A 23,594-nucleotide genomic window follows, 5' to 3' on the forward strand; every position below is an offset into this window, starting at 1 on the left:
GTGGATCAAACCCACCCCTAGGGTCAGTGGGGGATGGCGCCCCGTCCCCGTGTGCCTGTCTTTCCATGTGCCCTGTCCCCGTGTCCCCGTGCATGTCTGTGGCAGTGGTGGTGCTTGGTGGCACTCCTGGCAGTGCTGGTGACATTCCCGGTAGTGCTGGTGACATTCCTGCTGGTGCTGGTGACATTCCCAGGGGTGCTGGTGGCTCTCCCCGTGATGCTGGTGACATTCCCAGCAGTGCCGGTGACATTCCCGGTGGTGTGGGGTCCGCCGTGTCTGTGCTGACAGCTCGGGGGGGCTCAAGGAGTGTGTTTGGGATGTCTGTGTAAGGCAAGTGTGTCGGTGAAGTCCTGTTCCCTGGAACCCAGGGACCGATGCATCACCCCACAGCGAGCAGGGAAAGGCAGGAATCCTCCCCTTCCCACTGCCCCTGTGACATTGATCACCTTCCTGGTTTTAGGTCTGGAAAGCAAGGTCCAAGGATGGTGAAGCTGGGGAGTAATTTGAACGACAAGAACAACAAACAACCATCCAACGAAGATGGTTTTCAGACAGTTCCTTTGATCACACCTTTGGAAGTAAATCACCTGCAGTTCCCGGCTCCGGAAAAGGTAAAGCAGAATCAGATGCTGCTCCTGCATGGTTGTGCACACATATGTGCCCCGTGGTTTTCAGTGGGCTCTGGTGATAGGAACTGTGGCATATTTATTCAATAAATAAAAAGGGGTTATCTTTCATAGTGTGTTTACCTGTTTTTACATGGCAAATAAGCACACAACTATCCCCCAACTCCTTCCCTCCTCAAACTCTCCCTCCCCTCCCAAATATTCTTAAATACAGCTGGAAAAAGCTTGGCGTGTTTCTCTTGCAAGTGCTGAAGAAGCTGAGGAGCAATTTAAAATGTGTTATTATCAGTAAGATTAATGGCCTGCATTGAGAGTAATGTGATAACTCTTCCGAAATAAGCAGCTGTTTTAATTATCTCAGTTAAGCTCCGTTTTCTTCTCCGTGGCTTTGCAAAGCTTATTTGGGCACTGAGGATGCTGATTTCTCTGGGGAGAGTGGTTGAGTTCCTGGGGAGCAGCCCAGAGGTTTGTTTGGCCCTGACCAGAGGACACGGTTCTCCCCTGCCCTCTCAACTCTCTCACACCTGAATGCAGCACTAAGATGTCCAGGAATGTGTGTTGGCAATTGGCTGTGGGTTGTGGTTGGGATTTTTTGGATGCAGCATGTACTAGGAAATCTTTTGTCTCTGTTGGTGCAGGGATGATGCACATCAATATAACCTGGTGAGGACATGATGAGACTGTAAAAATCCATATGCCCCAACAGTCCTTACCAAAACAAAGCCTGTCTGCAATGTAGTTCCCAGATACCACAGAGGTGGAGCCAATTCACCCCAAAGTACAGACAGAATGATTAGATCTCACAGGATAATGGAATAACAGCAAAATTAACACTGATGTTTATTGAACATATATCCTGTTTTTACGGTGGTACAAAATGAATTTTCCCTAAATAACATTAGGAGAACATGATGATGGATGTGATAAACCTGCCTAGGTAGACAAACTGTGTTTATTTTATGGTAGAGCTGAGTCAACTGCCTTGACATCCTGGGAACCAGAGCTGTGCCAGACAAAGGAGCTGGTTTCGTTCTCCATGTGCCTCATGACGATCAGGTGCAACTTTGCTGCATTCAGGGGAGTTAGATTTCCAAAGCCATTGTGAATGAGAGGCTAAACTAGCCCTTACCTATGACTGATAAATAAGATTAAGCAAAATAATTCAGGCAAAGCAGTATGATTTGTCATAGATGTCTGAAAACCTCAGAGGAAACTCTAGGTGTGTAAAAGTAGCTCCTTTCATGCCACTACAAATGGTGCACTGAGATCACCCAGTGTCACAGGGTGTGAAATTTAAATGACTCGAGGATCAGGTGAGACATGGATTACCCAACAAGAATTCTTTCAGCCTGATAAAGTGGTAATGAGTGTTCTCACAACCACCATGTTCCAATTGCCTGTTGGTGAACAAACACTGGAGTGTATTGGTCTGCTGTGATTCCTTGCTGATTTTTCTGTTTAAACATGCCTACATCAATAATTCACGTGTTGTTAGGTTACATTACCTTCATTAGCATACATTACTGTCAATGCATCTACTGACATCCATATTTTTCTTTGCTGGAAGAGTGGGATGTATCTCCAGGCGTGCTGAGCATGATTCAGAACTCATTAGAGTCAGAGGTATTGATTTCTGCAGGCTGTGGTTCAGCTCCTGTGTGCAGCAGGCCTGGAGTTAACGGGCTGGAGATCCCTTCACTAGGAAGAGAGGTTATTTATGATAAAAGCAAAATAATTCACAATCTGTTTCCTTTGCTCTCTGTAGAACAGGTTCTGTTGGGGTGAGTTCACTCCAGGGCAGAGGGGCTGTTTAAAGACCTGCTAATAAGGAGCTGAGCCTCAGGTGAAAAGCTTGGGCAGAGGTTAAGTGAAAGGGGGAAATTGCAGCTTTGTACTTAGGAAAGCAAAGCTGCTGCTGAATTCAGTCAGGCTGTGAGTCTGAGGAGGAGTCGACATGATTTCAAGTATTTCAGGGTGTATTCTTGCTTGGCAGTCAGGAGGCAAGGTTAAAAAAACTACCTAAAATTGACTTTTTTTCTGTCTATTCCTGAAACCTGTCAGCAATTGATTTTTAGCCTGGGAGAGTGAGAGCATAAGGTAAGGTGTTTTCTGTGCCTCCTGCATGGGATGCTGCAGGAGTGACCAGAGCTAAACCAGCCCTGGCGTTGGGGTCTGTGGGTGACAGCTCAGCGGGGATTTAAAGGCTCACAGGTTTTCTGCAATGCAAACCCAATCCTGCTGACAGCAGCCACAGGGAGGCAATGCTGCCGGCCAGCTCCTGCCTCGGCACTCAACAAAGAGCTGGGCATTGTCCTGGCATTCTCCTGTGAGTGAAACCTAAAAAGGACCCCAATCCTGCTAAATACTCCCCTTTCTGAGCTTCTCTTTGCCCTTAGAAGGGATCTTCTTTTATGAAACTGTGAGCTCTCGACCTGGATCTTAACCTTGGGGTCAGGGCAATCCAGGGTGCATCAAAACCAGGGCAAGGAGGTTTGGGGCTCTGTCCTTGCTTTGACTTCAGTCTGTCATAAAGGAGGAGTAGTAACAGCTTCAGATAGTGATCCAAGAGTGTACAAGGTCTATGCTGAGCAACCCATCTGCTGTTACTGCCAGTGTGCAATAATGCCTTCACCTGCTGTCTATTTGCAAGCTCTGTTCATTTATAGACTTTTTTTTTTCAGTTGAGTTTTAGACAGCTATATGCAGGTTGAAGAAAACCAAACCTGTTATTTGTCAGATCCTTAAAGCACCCCACAAAGCCTATGGCATTTACAGACTGAAAATTGTTGTTGAAGGGCTTTAAATACGTAATTTTCCATCATTTTAAGGATATTTCTGTAACTTGAGTGACTCTCAGCATTAACCTCTGTAGGTGTTTCACCACAGCTTCCATGATGTCTTTCAAAGTGTTTTCTATGTCTGGCTCCCCTTTCAGAGAAAGGATAGGGAGAAAGAACAAAAATAATGAGGCTTTTGCTTATGTGATGTAATCCCTGAAGCCCATCTGTTTTCAGATAGTTCCTTGATTCTAAGAAGTGGGGGGTGAGAGAGCAAAAACACTTTCTTAAAGGTGTGCTTAAATTTACTGTCTGTCCTTTTGGAGGTGCTTTCCTGACAGGCTTGTTTCTCAAAGCACTGTGAGCTTAGCAGCTCCCTCTGACTTCCACCTTGATGCTGCTGGAAAAATGCAGGGAGGAATTCATGAGGGTTCAATTTGGGAATCTTTTGGTTTTAAATTAAGGGCCACTGGACTGTTTCTTTTTCCACCAAATGAGGATGTTCCCTCCCAAGGCTCGTGCTGTTCCTCCTGCAGCATCAGCATTCTTGTCCTTCTGTCAGCAGTTGTGTGGCTGCGAGGGGAGAAATGTACCCAGGATTGTAATTTCCTCCCTAGGGTGCTAAACCTGCTGTGTATTTATATTTATTGACTATCTTCAATCATTTCCCTTGTCCCCTGTTCTCTTGCTGGGGCAGAAGGCAGAGACAGGTGCTCTTAAATAATTTTTGCACGGCCTTTTTTGCTGAAATCCATCCGTGTAACACCAGTGACAAGCTCTTGACCTGGCTTTTTATGTATCTGAATCTCATTTCTTCTGATTCAAAAAGCAAAAAAACCACCAAGCCTTTTATCTTTTAGGACCAAAGGGGAAAAGAAGAGGTGTTGCCTTGTTTTCCGACAAAGTGCTTCAGCTGTAATTGTGTCTCTGCAATGATAATGCTAAAAGATGTGCAGCTTTTCAGGGACCTTTCTGTTTAAATGAGACCAACAACTGGGAACCCCTTGGTCTCTGGGCTCCCTTCAGTGTAATCCACCAGGAAATGCCTCAGTTCTGGCAGAAAAATCCTAATTTTACATAACACAAAAGTGCATGAAAGCTATTGTCAGGGCTGGAAAAAACATCCGGCATCTCTTTTGTGCTGAAGACTGCAGAAGGCTTATCATGTGGTCCATTGTTCTTTATTTTGAATGCATCAGGAGGCTCGAGAATTAATTTCTCCAGTGGTAAATTCCTGCCATCCAACCCAAGAAAGAAAAAAATAGATGTGACTGCTCTCTTCAAGTGCCTTTCCCACCCTGTGCTCCTGCCCTTGGCTGAGGCCACACGTTTACACAGAGCAATCAAGAGTTCCTGAAAATCAGGGGGGTCCCTTGTGTTCACAGCCTGTCCCTGTTGGTTTAACAGAAAATAATGTTTGGTCCTGGCCAGTTGAGCAGGAATAATTAATAGTAGCTGGATGAGTGCTCTTGTACCTCGGGGACTGCTTGGAGCTCTGTCCTGAAACACTGATGTCAGCCTGCCCTCTCTGAAGCCCGGCCAGGCTGAAGGCACACGTGGTCTGGGCAGTGTGGAGCTCGTTTTGGAGTGTGTGGGCTGGTTTTGGGGTGTGTGGAGCTGGTTTTGGGGAGCTGCTGCACATGGTGGAGCCAGAGGCAGCTCAGCCTTCCCCGTCAGTGTCTGGGAGGGCTTTGGAAATAGCTGGGGACAGGCTGCTGTGCTCCTGTTCATCTGCTGGTGAGGCTGGAGGGATGGGGCAGGGATACTAATGTGGCAGGTGGAGAAAGGAGGAGTGAAAGGGAGGAGGAGTGAAAGGGAGGAGGAGGATGCAAAGGGAAAGAAAGTGTGAATAAAAGAAAGGAAGGGAATAAAAAGACAGCATTGCAAATATAAAGGAACAGGCAGGCTGTCTTGCCTTTCCCCATCCTTTCCTTTCTCCACTTGGGATACTCTACCTAATCCCCACAAAGGCCAAAGTCTGAGCTCCCTCTCCCGTGACATTGCCCCCCTCCTACACTATGCAAATCCATTTGTCCTCTAAATGTGTATTTGAACGTAAACACCACCTCTACTCGTTAAGCTCCAATAAATATTTGCAGCATCGCACTCTCTGGCAGAGCAGCGTTTCTGGGGGAACCTTTTTGATGTTGTTTGCGTGTTTTGGACAGCCCTGCTTGTGATTCTTGGCAGTTCATGCTCCTCTCTTTTGGATATCGCTGCTGCTGTTCTGGCTTTCCCCTCAGGCCCCAGCCCCTCCGCTCGCAGGTGATCCGGGGCTGTGCCACGATCCAGGCACTTGCTCACAGGCACCTGGGGCAGCATCCGGAGGCCTCCCGTGCATCCAGATAACATGTTGCTGCTGCACAGCTTCACTTTGAACATCCCAGGATTTCTGTAGCCTGTGCAGAAATCTCCCTCCTTAACTGCACTGCCATCAGTGTCTGAGTGAGGGGCTTTAAAGCCGCCTGGTTTTGTGAGCTCCATTGCCTCTCTTAAACTCAGTTATGTCTGCACTGCAATTCCTGGAGCTGCATTCTGCACAAACAGCAGGATTGGACACGGAAAGTGTGTGAGGGTATGGAGGTTTGGCCGAGCCTGTTGCAGTCTATTCTTTTCTCTAACATGAAAGCCAATTACTAAGGGTGGAAGCATTTCAGCAAGACTGTGAAATGAACCCCACATACCAGTTACTGACTGGTCTGGAAAGGGAAACTGGGCTGCATCCTTGACTAGTGTAAATCAGGGCAGTTTAGAGGAAATCAGTGGAGCTCTGCTGATTTACCCCAACCAATTTGCCCTCACTACAGTTGAGAGATTGATTCTTTTGTCTGCTTTGCTAAACCTTCTCCTGGATGAACCTACTGAAATCAATTTTCGTCACCCCTTCCCAGCCTCCTGTGGGTTCCTGCTGGTTACAGTCACCTAGGGATTTGCAGGGAGACTTAGCTGGATAAATTCCAAGCTCCTTTTGTGCTTGGAGCCCTGCCTTTCCCTTCTCAGCTCCTATCAGCTCCCAGTGCAGCCTTTGCATTCTGTGCTGCCTTTCACTGGTGATGCCAGGGCTGATTACATTTGCTGTCTTTGTCCTTTTGTGATGTTCCTTATGCCTGGAATATCCTCCTGGCACTGATTCAGGAGACCACTTTTTTCCTACCAGCCTCTGTGAAACTCATTTCCAACACAACACCCATTAGATGAGGAGTAAAAACAGCAGAGTACTGACCCTGGTTTTCTCTATTGACTAAGGATTTGATCCAGGGGACCTTTTTCTTAAATTTTCTTCCTTTTTTTGCCTTTCACTGCTTGATACTTCAGACATGTTATGTATTCAGATGGTGACTGGGATGCTGTGGGCACATACATCCCAAATGCCAATTTTAACACTAACCTTTGGGAAATCTGCCTGCTGAGATGTGTCCATCCTATAGATTTGGAAGCATAGCTGTCTATCCCATGGGAAGGGACATGACTATAATTATTTGGGAAAGCTTTTAAAGACCTGATTCTCTAAAAATCTGGGATTTTGCAGCATGGTGTTTGCCAGGGAGTCTGAGAATACTGGTTCACCTTTTCCAGTGTGTCCTGTTTCTAGCAGTAGCCAGGGCAACAGTCAGAAGGAGGTACAGGAGATGCTACATGGAGCTGCTCATGCCTAGCAATGTTTCATCCTAAACCTGCAAAGAAAAGGATTGTTTTAAGCCCTGAAACATGATTTTTCCATCTCTTCTCCTACATTCTTTTACTGCTAAGTATTTTAACTTAGCAGCATTGTGTACATCTCATTTGCTCTTTGAAGCTGGCTCTGTGTGAGGATTAAGGCTTGCAGGTCACTGGAGAATTCTGTGTGAGCAGGTGGTGAATTTTGGCCATTCCTTGTCTTGGAGCTCAAGGGCAGAGAACTTGCCTCAGTCACAGTGGGGTTAGTGCCAGACTGGAGGTCACATTTTGCTGTCACCAGACACCTTGGGCAGGTGCTGCATGGGGGACTCAGGCTGAGGTCCTGCTCAGCTACTGATGCTCAGTGGGATAACAAAGGCAAAGGAAACCATGACATTGGTGCCAGTGAGGAGTTTATATTTTTCCTTCTCTCTCTGCAAGGAATGAAGAAAGGTGTGGAAAGGAATGAAGCTGAGTCTTATTTTCATTTAAAAGAGAGCCTGACTAATCCACATGGATTCTGAGTGGGGGTGTTACAACCATTTTGTGGGACTACAAAGTCCAGCTTTGAACTCAGAAGAAACCTTTCTCCTTGGTAGCAGAAACACATTTTGTTTATCTCTTCTGTCAATCCGACAGCCACTCCGAGTGAGAGACTCTTCATTATTAATAATCCCAGGAAGTAGTATTTTAAATTTTTATGGCTTGTGCTTTGCAGCACCTGAACCACAATATATTACATGCACTGTGGCAGTGAAGTGGGAATTACAGCAGGGCAACGTGTCCTTTTCCAAATGAATAATTTAAAGTTTTCACAATGCCTGTTATGTTAAATATTATTACTCATTTCTTCAGGGAAAACCATAGAGCTCAAACGCAAATATAAAGTGGCAATAAATGATGTTAAGTTTAGCCAGTTGAACACAAGACCCAGAATTCATATCAGTTCATTTTCTGAAACACTTACTTCATCCCTTTGCAGGAAAATCCTTTTTAAGGTTCCATGCTTAATGCGATATTTTTCCATTTGTCACATTTCACGTCTACTCTGCTCCTTCCTCCTCAAAGCAAATGCTTTTAATATAACCCACTTGGTTAGAAGCTTGCTTTCTTTTTCATTTCAGAGTCCCAAATCTCTAGACTTCCCAGCACTCTCCTACTGTTTACCTTCTCAAGGTTGTCAGTGATGGATTTCCTGCTGGTGTAGGCAGACTCTCATCTGTTGTTTCTCATCTCAGCACACCTATAATTTTCCAAAGCATCACTACAGAGAAGATGCCTGGTCCTGCATTCATTAAAGCCAAAGAAAGGTTTCCTATTGATTCCAGTCATGGCACTAGCATTAAGCCTGGAATAATAAGTGCATTTAGGTTTAGGACTCAATAAATGTATTAGCAAACAGTATCATTACAAACGTCTTGCTTGTGTGGAGCAGTGTGATGGATATAGCTTGTGGTCCTGTCGTGTTGGGGTTTTATAGCTTTCACAGGCCATTCCCTACAGACTGCTCTGAGCTCTTCCAGAAGAATGAGGGATTGGAATGAGGAACCAGAAGATGCAAGAAAAAGAACAGAAAGTCAAAACCTTTCCAGATATGGGGAGTGTTATTACATCTGCTGACCTAGGATGGCTGAAAAGGACAACTCTGCAGAGAGCTGCCATTTTCCATAGAGCATATGACTTCCTTCCCACTCCAGTCATACTTTGCTAATCCCAAGAATGTTATATTTGCATGGAAAATCTGCTGGAGCTACTATTGTCAGTCATTAATGAAAGCCTGAGAAACATGGTGCACTGTAAGTAGCAGCAACCTGTGGTCTGAACTCCTGACTCTGCCATCAAATGCTGGTGTGACTCAGCACATCATTGAGGTTCTTTTTTTGTCCTTTTTTTCCCTCCTCCTCTGTCAGTAATATGGGATCTTGGGGTCATGCTGGTGTGCACAGCACCTTGAGCACTTGACTAAGAATTCCCAGGATCCCCTGCCAGCAGCATTGGAACTGGCTGTGGGATGGTGCCTCAAGCCAGTTGAAGCTCTGATCAGCCAAAGAACTTAAATGCACAGTTAACTTTAAATATCCAGCTAATCCTGCTGATGTTAATAGGACTACTTGCATGCTTAAGTGCTTTGCTGAATTGGTAATTAATTAGTTCAAATACCAGATAAACCTGGTTAAGGAGGAAGCTTCAAGGACTGCAGTGTGGATTCCTGTCATTAGATTCCTCTTTTTGGTGGTCCATGGAAGCCCTTTTCTCTCCTCTTGTATTCTTACAGTCACTGGGCAAACCTCATCTCGGAGGCAGCTTTCAAAGAACAGTTTTATATCAGATGTAAAATGAAGAAAGTCACAGGTAATTTATTTGTGTCCCCTTTATTGCATCTGCCATAAACAGCACAGTCTCTACAACCTAAAGGTAGAGGATCTCTGAGAAATAGTGTGAAAACTTTTAAGAACAGGTCACAGCAGCAAGTTAATTTGCAGGGAGATCCCCTGAGCTATATTCACCTGGGCTCCATCCCCAGTACAGACTGTAAAGCACTACAGAAGGGCTGGACTAAGCTGGCAGGGAGGCTGTTCTCTTTGATGGACAATCACAGCACACCAAGTGGGGCACAGTTATGAGTGGTGCTGAATCAGAGCCCAGATAACAAAACACAGAGGCTGACAAGTGTCCAGAAGGGTTCTAAGGGGTTTTATCCAGCAATCACAAAGGCTCAGACAATTCAAAGAGCTGTTGGGACTGCTCTTGCTTTTTAATATTCATTTGCAGGTGTGCAGGTTGCTTCAAAAATAATAATAAAATAAATAAATAGTAATAAAATAATAATACAGTAATTCTCTACTCCCATAAGCTTATGGTTAGGGGTGCCAGCTTAGACCAGCCAGACCCTTCTCACCAGGAGGACTGAGCTAAGACAAACCTGGTGGAGCTGGCAGCAGGAGCTGAGAGCTGAAGGAGACAAGTGCAGAGAATGGGCAGAGAGGTGTTTCTGCAGTGGGAGTGGAGAAGGGGCTAATTGTCTTTTCTGTGAGTATTCTAGAGATTTCTTGACCATTTAAGCACCGGTTTGATTCAGTTTATTGTCGGTACTCAGGAGGCCTGAGCACAGCCAAGCTGCTGCCAATTCTGGAAGTTACCCCCTTACAGCAGCTCATTTCCAACAGTGAGAGCATCCCAGGGAAGGGAACGAGGAGATGAGCATTTCTTTCACTTCAGTTGGAATTGCAGCCTACACAGGAGCCCAGTTTTATATTCACTTCCACTGCTTTCAATCCAGAGTGACTCTGCCCAAGTCAGCAACGCTGCAGAACCCACAAGGAGAGGGAATGGGGGTCAGTGTGTTTGCTGTGGCTTGTAATATAAACGCCAGTAGCTCTCCCAGGAAGCCTGTCCTGGTGTGAGATGAATGTACCTTGTTTGCATGGAAACAGTGGGATCCTGGGCTGGGCTGGAACTGCTCCGGGGCAGCCGGTGATGAATGAACGCTGATCATTGCACCGACTGTGGAGTCAGGGGGGTTTTATTACTCCACAGTCAACAGCAATTTGGGTAGCATTTCTGGAACTTTACTGCTAGGAATTTTTTTCTCACTGACAAAATGGAAAGAAAAGGTGAAAAAGGAGTGATGGCAGGGAACGGTGAGGGTGGGGAAAGCAGAACCTTCCCACCCAACTCAAACAGAGAACTGGAAAATGAAAACAGATCAACCAAAAAAATAGTAAAAAACCCCAGTAATGCTTAAAATACAGAAAAGTTTCTTTATAAGATTATTATTATTCCTTTTCTAAATTTGCACTTTTAACTTTGCAAGAGTTTGCTCAGGGTGATTTATTTAGGCTACAGGGGACTGAGCAAGAGTTCTGTTCTTCTAAATGTACACCCAATGCCCTCAGCAAAATTGCATTTTTGTCATTACTGGCACAATATTGAATGCTTTCCCCCCCACACTGCAGGTTTTCAGTTTTCTCTTTGACCTTTGTCATTTGATTTCTGTGCTCTCCTTTAAAGAGGAAACCTCACTGACTGCCCTGTCTTTCTTCCTGCTGAGTAGTTCCACCAGGTGTCTGACAAAGATGCTTCTGGAGAACAGACTTTTAGCTTTTGCAATGCCAGAAGGCATTTAGCAAAGGTACTTCTTACCTCTTCTACTAAAGGTTTTTGATACCTCTGCAAATTTCTCTGAAAAACACTGACCAGCAGGATGACTCTGGCTCTGTGCACACACATTTCGCTGCTGGCACAGTCAGCAGGTTGTGTTTCAAGTAGCTTCTGATCTGGCTGGGGACTGAGCTTGGTTATTTATTCACAGACATGATAGAATTGCTACTGGACCTGAATCAGATGCCTTGTGAAGGGCTGTGTAGGTTTATTTTCAGTCTTGTGCTGTATCCCTGCAGACAGCATAATTCAGGCTTTCCTGCTTGTAGGGTATTGGTTGAATGTAACAACAGTGGAAAAAATATCCATAAAAAAACTGGTGTTGATGGCAGAGAATGGCAGAAAATTAAATTGTATGTAGAAACAAGTAAGGTTTTAATCTGATTTTCTTTCTTTTATTCTGGCTTCATGGTCCTTCCTTAAGACCCAGTGTTAGAGTTTGTGAAAAAGCCCTCATGTAAATTTAAAAATTATGTCTGCAGCTAAGATTTATACCAAGCAGGAAGCATGAATTTGGGGGAGTTGGATATTGTTTGAAAACAGAATGACTGCAATTTCTAAACACTGGTTGGCAGGTGTTGTTGGCTGAGACTCTGTAATTTTCTGTACTGGGTTTACAAAAGGCCTGCAAGAGGACTGGAAGGCTGGCCAGCTGCATGAGTCCTGAGTGCACTGGCCTCCTTTTGAGGGAGAAAATGAGGTTATTGCTTGTTTGAAACTCGGAGCTGACCTGGGCCAGATGGTCTTGGTTGGAGAGTGAGCTTTGCCTTATTTTGGCTGCAGCGTGCTGGACATAGTGGGCAAAATGGGGTTTGATTCAGTAGTAGGTTCAGAGTGTAGTGCTAGGATTTATCCCAAACCTGTCAAATCAAGCTTGTCCCCATTTGTCATTTCCCATCATCTGTGTTGTGCCATCTGAAACCCTGAGCTACAAAATGCTGATATAAATGTATTTGAGTGGCTTTTTGTCCCCTCTTCTTCCCAAGTCTTAATATTGCAAATGCTACTGTAATAAATACTGTTGAGAGAGATTCACTGAAGGATGTAAATATTCATCAGTCTTTAATGATTTGCATTTGAATCCAGAAAATTGGCTTATGACTCCTCACTGGTTTTCTGTCACTCTGATTTTCACATGCATTAAGTGCAGGAGGATTAAATACCTGGGGTTCTCTTTGGTCCAAACCAGACTTTGCTGTCTTCATTTGGAAATAAATCCTTGATTAGCTGGGAACTCAACCTTGTGCTTCACTTAATCTTTTTCAATCCCTCACAGTGTTTTTGTTTCTAAGTAAGGGCTTTAGGATCACTCTTGTCACTAATGTGGACCAGCCACCACTCCTGGAGTATTTAATTTTCACCAGGCTGCACATCCTGCAGCTCAGAATGGGGGGCCAAAAAGTGGAAGTGTTGGCCCTGGGATTGAGAGCTGCAATGTTCTTTCCATCCTTTTTTAACCTCTCCAAACCTTGCAAACCACACCAAACCATCAGCTGCTTTGTGGACCTTTTCCCTGGGTTGAGAATCCCAGGCAGAAGCTCAGCAGTAGTGTCTTCTCCAGGGATGAGCTCCAGGTCTTGGCAGTGCTGAAGATGAGCCTGTTTTGTCTTCTTTTGCATTTCCCAGCTGGAGTGAGACCATGTGGATCTGCTGGAATGCTCTCCAGACACTCTTTAGCTGCATGGGCTCATGGATGGGTGGTCTTTCAAGATTCTCCTGCATAATGGGTTGGATACACTCACTCCTCTGAAGGGCTGTTTCTGAGTACAGCCCTGACACTCATCCCCTCTGGGAGCAGTTGGAATTAGCTGTTACCTTCACCGTGTTTGCAGTGGGTCCATTTCACCAAAAATATTTAGGGTCATTCTAGATCACAGTTAAATTCAGTGTAGATTGACAATGCAACAGAGGTAATTTGACCAAACCCTTTTAAGAGCCATTTATAGTTTCTCCATTGGCAGAAACCACCTCATTTTTAAAAGATTAATAGAACCTCGATTAATCAGCAACTGACACAGATCTTCAGGGGAAAACCCAAGGTGATAATATCAGATTGATATTGATAATCTGGAGCCCGAATGAATGAGACATCAAATGGCCTAAATTTAAATTGGCTCCAGTGGAGCTTGATAGGTTGGAGCTTTTAATTAGTGAAGCTCTTCTTTAGGATGGGCTGTTACTGTGCCTGTTGAACACGATATAAAAATTAAATGCCTAGTCCTAAACAAAAGTGGGTGTGAAACATTTTGCTGTCAGCTATTTTAAGACTCAGTGTGATAAGCTCACTGTCCTAGTTCTGTGTATCTGCCTGACTGTTTATCTGTCGCTCTTATTCCTGAGGCTATGATGAGTTTGTGTTAATTTATGGTGCTTGTGTAAATCCAGGGGATGGTTTATATAGGAAAGCTTAGATAACAAATCCAAAATGTTTTGTTCTGTGGGCAGAAACCTTAAAAGTGTTGATATTTTCCAGGTAATTGTGAAAACAAGAACAGAGTATCAGCCTGACCAGAAGAACAAAGGAAAACTCAGAGTGCCCAAAATTGCTGAATTCACAGTCAGCTTCACTGATGGTGTAACAGAAAGACTAAAGGTAAGAAATGGTTATTCTGCTGCCTTCTGATGCAAATGCCATTCATTGTAAAACAACTGAATCAAAGTGACAGTAAAGACATAACAAATTTAACACTCCACTCATCACCAGGGTCAAAGAGAGGTTTATCTGCATGAGTATAAAGCTTTTTTTTTTTTAGGATGGGCATAAAAATACCTTCTTAACTACATCCTTTTCTTTCCCAGGAAAAATTATAAAAATATTTACAAGCCCAAACTGAAAGTAAAACAACTTCGAATCTTCTTTCTCCTCAAGCTTTTGTGTTTAGAAAGAATTTAAAAAAATCACAGTGAATGTTGATTGAAACAGTTTGTTTCACCTTTTAATTACAACCCTCTTCACATTTAAAAAGTTATTATTAGAGATTTAAAGCCACTTGAGACTGCATGGAAGAAGAGATATTAGAGAAGTATCCAAGCATAACCTGCCCTGTAAGCAATTTTGATTCACAGGAATTGGAATTTTCTGATGGAAAATGTTTCCTTGAGAGGTTTTCAACAGGCTCTACTCAAACGTGGAAAGAAACTCATGAATTATTGAGTGCCCTGAGTTCCTGTTGACTGCAGCATATTAGAATGGCTCAGTTCCTCCTAAAATTAGACTCCAAGTGTGTAGCTGCCAGTATTATCTCCCTTTTCACTGGAAGACCTGATGCTTTTCCTAAACCCAAGAGCATGGCAGTGATAAAAATGTGAGACCTAATTTTACATTTTCAAAGTCAGAGGAAACACCAGTGATTTGAGCAGAAAACACAGAAAGTAGGCAATGCCTGATTATAGTCCTGCTCCTTGGAAAGCTCAGATTGGGCTTAGAAATTTTTGTGAAAGGGTGTCATTCTCAACAATTAATAGGAATTGACTCAAGTTTATTATAATTATTTTCTAGTCATTTAGAAGAAAACCATCGCTTTTAAAATTGCAATGTGATACAGGAAAAATTGTTCTCATTCATCTTTAATAAACTTCAAGATAAGGTTTGTTCAGCTTATTACAAGGAGAAATGTTTAGCTGCTCTCTCCTGAAACACTACAGAATTGTACCATTTCTGTTTTTTCCAGAAATTCACTTATATATATTTCACAAGGATTACTCTTTTCCTTTATCCAGCATACTTAAAGCCATAATTTATTCTTAAAAAGTGTGTGAATTAAAATTTATAGGTTCTTGGCGTTTTTTTAGTGGATATCACATTTTGATTTAAATTTACTTACCAGGGCCTTACATGCCCTGGTAATTTTGACTGAATTCTTCACTGATCTTATTGTGTGTGTACTATCAATTTACCACCAGTGGTAACTCTCCATTGGTGTCACTAGGAAAGGGAACAGTGAATTAACCACAGTTAAATCCCAGTCTTGGAAACCACAGCAGACATTTTCCAGTGTGAGCAACAGACAAATCAAAACCAGACACAATGTGCCTGAGAAACAACAGTAAATTTAGAGTCTCCTGGAAATGATCTGTTGGTTTGGGAGCTCCAATAAACAGCATTGTTGATGTTGTAAGTAGTGCTGCCTCACTGGGTGCTTAAAACTCAATCCTGCAGCCCTGTAATTTTAAAAAAGCAATCAAGAACATCTCATCCTTACACACTGAGTTAATATATAGCTCATCCACTGCTACGGATAAATCTCATTTCTTCTTCTATAGAGTATCTTATTTTTCCTATTCTTGCAATGCCCAACTTGCTGTTCTATTCAGACCTCTGCTTTCATGTATTTTTTCCTCTCCCCTTCCTGTTTTGGGTGCAGTTCTCCCACTGCTCTCTCCCAGAGGCTCCAGCTGGGAGCACAGCCCTGGCAGAGGTGTGAGCTGCCTTCCCCTCCCTGCACACTGGGAGCTGCCAGTGGGAGCTGGGCCTCTTCCTCTGCAGCCTGGCAGCATCACAGTTTCATTTTTAAACTATTTCCTTTCCCTGAAGTCCATATGATTTTCATTCTCTGCTCTTCAATGTCAACTTATTAATCAGTCAGCCTCCTGTCTAATACTGGATAAGACCATAAGCCTCTCCCAGCCTGCTTTTCATAAGGCTTCCATGTATCCCATTAAGTTTGTAGTATTATTTCCTGACAAAAGTGAACTAATAGGTAATATTTATTACCTTTTGTACTTTTTTTTTCTTACTGCACCACATTTTTGTGCCAGTGCATATTGTTAGTGAAGTTATTAAAAAATCCTGCCCCCTGGTTATAAGCTGGCCTATTAGCTGATACTGATGAAATCATTTTACATTTGTTTTCTGTAAGAGGGAATTATAGTAAATACTTAACTTTTATGATCTCAGTTTGGCTATACCTTTAAAAGCTTTGAAAAAGATGATATAACTGTGATCATCAAACTTGCTTTTTTTGGCTGGTTGCTTTGTATAGGCTTCTAAGTATGTGGTGTGTTGGAAATACCATCCACAACATCTTGCTTACACACTGAGGAAAGTTATGAGCTGGGCTGTTGGTATCTGTACACTGGCAGAAGCAGGGAAACCATCCCATTCAATTTTGCAAGAGAGATGATTTCAGAGAATTTCACAGAATCACTGAGGTTGGAAAAGACCTCCAAGATCATCGAGTCCAACCTGTGACCCATCCCCACCTTGTCAACCAGACCAGAGCACTGAGTGCCACATCCAGTCATTCCTTGAACAACCTCCAGGGATGGGGACTCCACCACCTCCCTGGGCAGCTCTTTCCAATGCCTGACAACCCTTTTCATGAAGAAATTCTTCCTGATGTCCAACATGAACCTTCCCTGGCACAGCTTGAGGCTCTTTCCTGCTGTCCTCTCACTGGTAGCCAAGACCAGAGCCTGACCTCCACCTGACTCCAGCCTCCTGTCAGGTAGAAAATGCTAGAGGGAAAGGCCAACAGTCCATCCAAGTGTAGATGAAGTATAGATGGTCCACTGGTTTGGTGCATTCCAAATGTGTGAGACCTGTATGGGAAATGATGTACAACTGGTGGGAGTCCACAGCAGTGATTAATTAAGGGTTTTCCTGGGGAGCTGTTTTGCTTCTACAGCTCTAATGATCTGTGTGTGAGAAGCAACATCTCAGAACATGCTAGTTGTATGCTGGGAAAAGACAGGACAGTAAAGGGATGCAAAGACATATCCAAGAGGTCCTCTCCTATCTGCTACTGGAGAATACAAAGTGAGATGTCTCGTATTTTATTTTTCACCCAAACAATAGAATTATCATCAATTCAAACAGAAATGTGGCAGATTGAATATCATTAATGAGTGTGTGTGTAAAAATGTTGCTGGACTACTTGTGCCTGTGCTCCCCACCCACTAGTAACATCTGTGGAGAGGTTTTTAACGTTTTTGATTCAATCTATGAATTGCCTTTCTCTTCTCTCTAGTTTTTGTCAACTGGTATGGGAATATTCTCAAGGAAGCAGGAAACTCTCCCCAAGTTCTTGGAGATTTTTTTGAGTCATGTGGTTGGTGACAAGAGGCAGGATCCAGGGAATGGCTGAAGCTGTGTCAGGGGAGGCTTAGGTTGGATATCAGGAAAAGGTCCTTCCCCCAGAGGGTGGTTGGTTCCCCAGGGCAGTGGTCACGGCCCCAAGGCTGACAGAGCTCAAGGAGTGTTTGGACAATGCTCTCAGGCACATGGTGGGATTGTGGGGATGTCCTGTGCAGGGCTCTGATGATCCTTGTGGGTCCCTTCCAACTCAGGATATTCTGTGATTCTGTGATATGGAAGAGCAGGATATCTGGGGGAAATTTTGGGACCATGTGAACTTGGCAGAAAAATCCACAGATGCCCTTTATTACTTCCTTTTGGGTATCTTTTATTGAAGAGACTAATGAATTATTAGACAACTTTCTCACATGAACAAGCCAAAGCCAGAATTTAAGCTTATGCATGCATATTTTTCAACCATCCAGAATAGCACAGATCTGAGCTCTTTAATTATCATAAAGAAGAGACTGTCCCTAGGCAACGGTTCTTATTCCACACTAGCTCTTCCAGGAATTTGAGATAGCTCCTGCATCTTGTCACATCTCCTAATAGATGAGATTATGATTCTCTATAGCTCAGCACACAGTGTCCTGAAATTTTGACCAATTAGGCTGATTCTTCAGCTGGATGAGTCACCCTATGCATACTTTATAACAAGTGTTTAAATAGTTGTGTGTAGATGGGTTACAAGAAACTGATGTTAAAATAGCATTATAGTTGAGCCATCCATACATAAAAGAAATGTCTTTTATCGTTTTACTTCTCCACAGAGAAGCAAAGACAACATTTTTTCTAAGCTGACTGGCAGTGATTTGTAGACCTTGCCTTCTCCAGAGTGTTTATACCTTTAGAGTGTGTTCCTCTCAGAAATTTTTGAACTGCAAAGATCTTTGCAGTCATGCTATATTCCGAGGCTTCCCAGTCTGAAGGGGAATGGTGCCTGGTGTTTGCCTTTCATTCTGCTTGCTTTGAAGGCAGCTCACGTTCCTCCTATTCTTTGCCATCCAGTGACAACACCGAGGTGCTTTAGAGAAGGTCTGCAAATGTGATGACTCTCTCTATGATTCCTTTGTGGGATGACAGGTCTAACCCTTTGCATCTGAGGTAGGGCTTACTGCTTCTTTTCGCCAGTGATATCCTATTTTACAGCTCATAAGAACAGTCTCTCATATGTGAGTATCATCATTCCTGTGAGTTTCTGCCCTTATTTCTTTCTCTCAGTACTGAAAAGAGATCAAATGCTCTTTTGCTTTTCAAGCAGATTATCCATCAAATGGAGTCGTGTTACTTCTGGAGAACAGGATTTCCAGGGACTCCTTTTCTCTTCCAGCCAGTCCAGATAACACAGAAATCAACCAGAAGCATTTATTTATTCAAATAGCAGCAGAAATGGTACTGGAGTGGTCTTTAAGTGTAGGCTTATGGAGTATTGGGTTGACACGTGACTGCTGGTCCATTACTGGTTTTGCATAAATTGGTCCCTTTATTACACAAGTAAGTGCACATACAACCAGTCTGAGTCCTTTATCACTAAATACCACAGAGCTGTTCATTATTTTCAGGGAGATAATGATTTACTGGCTGTTAACTGGATGATAGTTACCTACCGTAGTTACCTGACTTCACAAGTCTTCAACAGTTCTTTCCTTTTCATGGATCATTTTTCTAAAGGAAGTTGAAATTTTCAGTCTTTTGGAGTTGGAATAATTAAACTCTGTACTTGTCTTTAACAGAACAAGTTGGGTGTGGGTGTACGGGGGAGAAGTTGAGATATTTAAGATGTTTTCTTACAAGCAGTTTATCTACCTGGAAAAATCATCTGCAAGTATTGATCATTACTTCAGTGAAGAAGGCTGTGAACTTCATTCTTCTTGCTACAAGTTGGCAAGATGCATTTTCAGAGTCACCAGCTGTGTAATCTGTTCCTGTTGAGTGTGCAATGACAGTCTATCTCTTATCATTAGATCAGCCCTCTCCTCCCTCCACTCTGAAACTGCTCTGACACATGCAGATCCAGGAAACAGTGGATGTAATTATTCCCCACACTTCATCAGGTTCTTAAAATATAGCAGAACCCATTCAAATGTTGCTGTTATTGAAATGCTCATTCTGAAACAATTATTCTCCTCTGACCTAATGTGAAGGATTTAGAAGAAAATTGGTTTGTGTCCAGCCACACCCTGCAAACCAGACATTGATGCAATAATTGTTCATAATCAAAACCAAGCCAATATCTAAACACTTGGCTCCTAACTGAGAAGGATTTTTCTGGGCCAGGGCCAGGCCTTCATGTCCCGTTGGTAGCAGCTTTGCTCAGTGGAAGATGCTTCCTTTGCTTCCCCCACTGGAAGGTGACCCAGCAAACCCCCAGGTAATTCAGTTAGATCTTGTGGGAGGACTCTCATATGACAATTTAGAGGAAAGGAAGGTCCTGGGCATGTGTGGAGGAAGGTGGGGAGCGGGTCTGGATCATGTTCTTCCCATCGGTAAGGTCTGGGACATAAGCACAAGGAGTCTTGTACAGTGTCTTGTGCAGTGTGGTGAAGAATTGCTGTGTGACCCCTGGCCTGCCAAATGCCTGCACCTGAGCACAGCTGTGGGAAACACCTCCTTTCCCTCAAATCCATGCATTTCTCTGCCTTCCCACCGTGCCCTTGTTTTCAACAGGCACATCATTGCAGCTGTGTGGGTGGCAACTGTCCCTTTGCTCTGCTGCACACACACACAGAGCCCCAAATTTGGCATTCCTCTCTTCCTGCTCCTACTTCCAAAACTCCCCTTCCATGCCCTGGTTCCTGCAAACTCCTCCATGGGGTGTTGTGTTTTCACCTGTAGACTGTTGCTGTATTCTGATAGTTCTTCCTCTAACCTGCAAAGAACCGAATCCAGGGAAAAAAGGTGTGGGGCTTTTCACTGTGCCCATTCAATAGCCAGATAAATTTAAAGTCTCCTATAATTGTTGAGTTACCACAGGGCAGGAGTAACTCATGGAGAAAGGACTCCTCTGAGTATGAGCAGGACAATTTTCTGTACTGCTTTTTAATACTAACAATAACAGTGTTACCATGGCGACTGCCACATCACATCGGTTATCTGGGAGATGCAGAGTGGCTGCTGAAGGATCCCATTACACTCACTAATGTGAGTGGTGCTCCAGGGAGGGAACATGGGCTCATGCACAGAGATTTTTCTCACTTTCATGATAATTGCTGCTGTGGCTGAGATGTTGTTTCCAGGTTGCACAGCACTCGGATGAGCCAAGTCGGGAGAAAAAGGGACAAAGCAGAGGAAACCCAGAAAGGTGGCAGGCACAGGGGAGCAGTGGCAGTAGCATTGGGGCTGGTGCAGTGCTTTTCTGTTGAAACTTGCATTCAGAGAGGGGCTTGGAGAGGTGTCAATACGAAAGGGTTAATTTGAGTCCTCAGGGAGTGATTTGGAGGCTTATTCCCTCCCTTTGGGAGTTCTCAGCTGTCACCAGGAACCTCCTTTCCCACGGGCTTGGAAGCAGTGGGCATGTTCTTGCAGGGGTGTCAGTCAGCTCTCACTGCACCAAAGTCTTCTTAAGACAGTGATGGAGTCCCTTGTTTCTGGAGCCCAAGCTTTGCCTTATCTTTGGAGGTTGAATATTTCCCAGTGCAGTGCAGAGGGTCACAGTTTCTCCTTTCTGAAAAAAACACTGCTCATCCCTGCCTGGCCTTCTGTCTGCTTCTGTCTAATGCAATGTCACACCTGTGTGGATTCAGACTCTCACTTGTGGTGTGTATGCAAGTGAGAAATGTTGCTCATCATCTTTCTGCCTGAGCTCAGAAATCATTCTTCTCCTCTGGCTGTAATGGGAAGAGAAGAGAACAGGTCATATCTGTCCCACTTGGCCTCACAGGCTGCATGGAGGCAGATTGATGGAGCCATTTGTGATCATCAGTGGCACTTTGGAGCTGTGAGGGTGAACCGAATGTGGATTTGTGGCTCAGCTGCCGGAGAACAGATATTTCTGATCACATCCCCAGGTATGACACTATAAACCCTTCAAGGTTCCCCCTGTGGATTCTGTAAGAGTTCCCAGCTAATACCTGGCTTTGTGGTACAGGCAAGGCCCCAAGAATGTTATGTCCATGTCTAAAACATATGCAAGAAAAGTATATTTTGATATAACTACAATGCTCTATACAACTGGCTTAGGGACCACCTAACAGAGCAAAGAAAAAACCCAAAACGTGGTTTTTATATGAAATGGATCATTCCTTACAGTGCATTCTTGTTTTATATTAGATTTTACAGAAACACACACAGACATACTTTTTTGCAAAGTCAGGAAAACCCTCCAAAATATATTTTATTTCTGCCATCTGCAAGCACTACCAGAGTAATCAGCTGAAGAGATTTATTTGTGGGTTTGTTTTTTGTTTTGTTTTAATTTAATTGATTTTTGGAGAGAAGAAGAAAGTTAATTGTTATGCAGAAAATGTCTAAAAATGGAAGTCACAGAGAATATTCAAATGCCTATGGGTTTGTGGGGTAGACCTGCTGGAAACCCTGCTTGTTGGGTAATTTACTTGTCAGCATTTGAGGTGAAAAGAAAGATGCTTAATGCTGCTCTGGCTAAAGGGACTGAACAGGATAGAGGAGGAGGAAAGAGTTTTCAGCTGATGAAACCAAGGCAAAGTTTATTGAGTGTTGTGAAGTGTATTTTAAAGTGCATTTGTAGCCAAACCACTGAATGCTAAAAAAATAAATAGTCAGGGAAGTGAAATGCTTTACTCATACGTATTTTTCCATGTAATGTTTCACTCTCCATTTCTAAAGCAGCACCAGCTGTGATTGAATGTTAAACAAACCTGAGCTCCCTCTTGTCAGTACTTGCAGATGTATTAAAGCCTGTTGGGTCAGATCCACAGCTAATGGAACTGGCCTCGTGCCTTTGAAGGCATCATAATCAGCTCGATTGTTCATTTTTGTTGTTCGCTTTTAAAAGAGTAGATCTTGTCAGTCATTTGCAGCAATAAAGCTTCATATTTCTAATTCAAAATGGAAAGGCTTTTAATTCTCAAGTTACCCAGGGACGTTGCTCGCCAAGTCCTCACTTTGTCCTCGTATGAAGCACCCACATAATAAGTTTTTTAAGAGAGATGAATGCAGGCATATTATTAGCTCTGTTTTCTACCCATGATGGTGGACACAGATGCTGAAATACAGGTGAATTTGTTGGCCCTCTTGAAGGAACAAACTTTCAAGGGATTTTTTTTTTTTAACCACAAGACTGCACTGAACAAAGAGGTTTTAATTTGCGCAAGCCTGACCCTTGATTTTATTTTATTGATGTCCAAGGGACTGGGGATTGGTAGGGGAAAGATATCTTGTGCCTTGGCATATAAAGAGCTTAAATTATTCTGGGCATTTTTAAATCCAGTCTTCTGTGGTTGATGGTTCATGAGGAAAATGGAAAATCAAACTATAAGAAAATGATGGGAGAGGCAAATACACAAAAAACAGGGCTGGAGGATAAGGCTGTTACATCAATACTCAAGTTTGAAATTGTTTTGAAAATTGCCCTGCCTGTGGAAGAAGGTAATTTCACAAAGCAAACTCACCTCAGCTTTTCCCTAGAGCCAGCCTGATCCTTGGCTGTGGGATGGTGTTGGTGTTTGGGTGGTTTTGTCCTAGAAAAAGCCAAGATTTGGGGAACTTACATGCTTGCAGCTTTGGGTGGCTCTTTCTGGAGTGTCTGTGAAGCTGGACTTGGGGGTGTGACAGGTGTCAAAAAAATCAGTGGCAGAGCAAGGAACACAAGCTCAGGTGTGTCCTCTGTGCTAATCCCTGAACCATTCTTATTCAGGGCTCCTAATGCTTTCCCCACACCAATTCCAACATGAGGAAAGAGGGAGAAGGGAGGATATTGTATGCAGGAGACTCTTCAGGGGGTTGAGTCTTGCAGGCAAAGGGAGAGACTTTACTGATGACTTGATTTATCTTGTATTCCTGTTAATGCATTTAAAAAAGGCCCTTGATGAGCCAAGGTATCCATGGTCATGTCCCACGTGGAGTGATTGGAGGAAATGGCAGCATGTTCCTCTGGAGGGGTTGGAGATGATGTTTCTGTCTGCTGCAGTCCCACTAATTGCAAAACCATCACAAATTAGTGATCTGGGAGGAAGTGTCTCCCAGCATTGCTCATCTCCTGAAATGGTATGTCTGGTGTTCTTAGGGCCGTGGGTTTGGGAAGAAAAGCACCTTTGTAAGCAGTGTTCTTGGGTTCCCCCACTTTAATTTGGGGTGTTTGCTTCTTTTCTTTTGAAGGTA

The 23,594-nt window shown here is 43.5% G+C and overlaps 1 protein-coding gene across 1 annotated transcript in view; it reads left to right on the top strand.

The window, feature by feature from the left end:
• Positions 1–23,594, top strand: part of NSG2 (neuronal vesicle trafficking associated 2) — a 35,724-nt gene that overhangs the window by 280 nt on the left and 11,850 nt on the right. The window contains exons 2-3 of the mRNA XM_027643553.1: positions 461–611; positions 13,695–13,814. Of these exons, the coding sequence (XP_027499354.1) occupies positions 483–611; positions 13,695–13,814 (249 nt within the window). The 5' untranslated portion in view covers positions 461–482. The remainder of the gene's footprint in view (positions 1–460; positions 612–13,694; positions 13,815–23,594) is intronic.

Source organism: Corapipo altera, unplaced genomic scaffold (assembly GCF_003945725.1).
Source record: "Corapipo altera isolate COAL_440 unplaced genomic scaffold, ASM394572v1 75, whole genome shotgun sequence".
NCBI lineage: Eukaryota > Metazoa > Chordata > Aves > Passeriformes > Pipridae > Corapipo > Corapipo altera.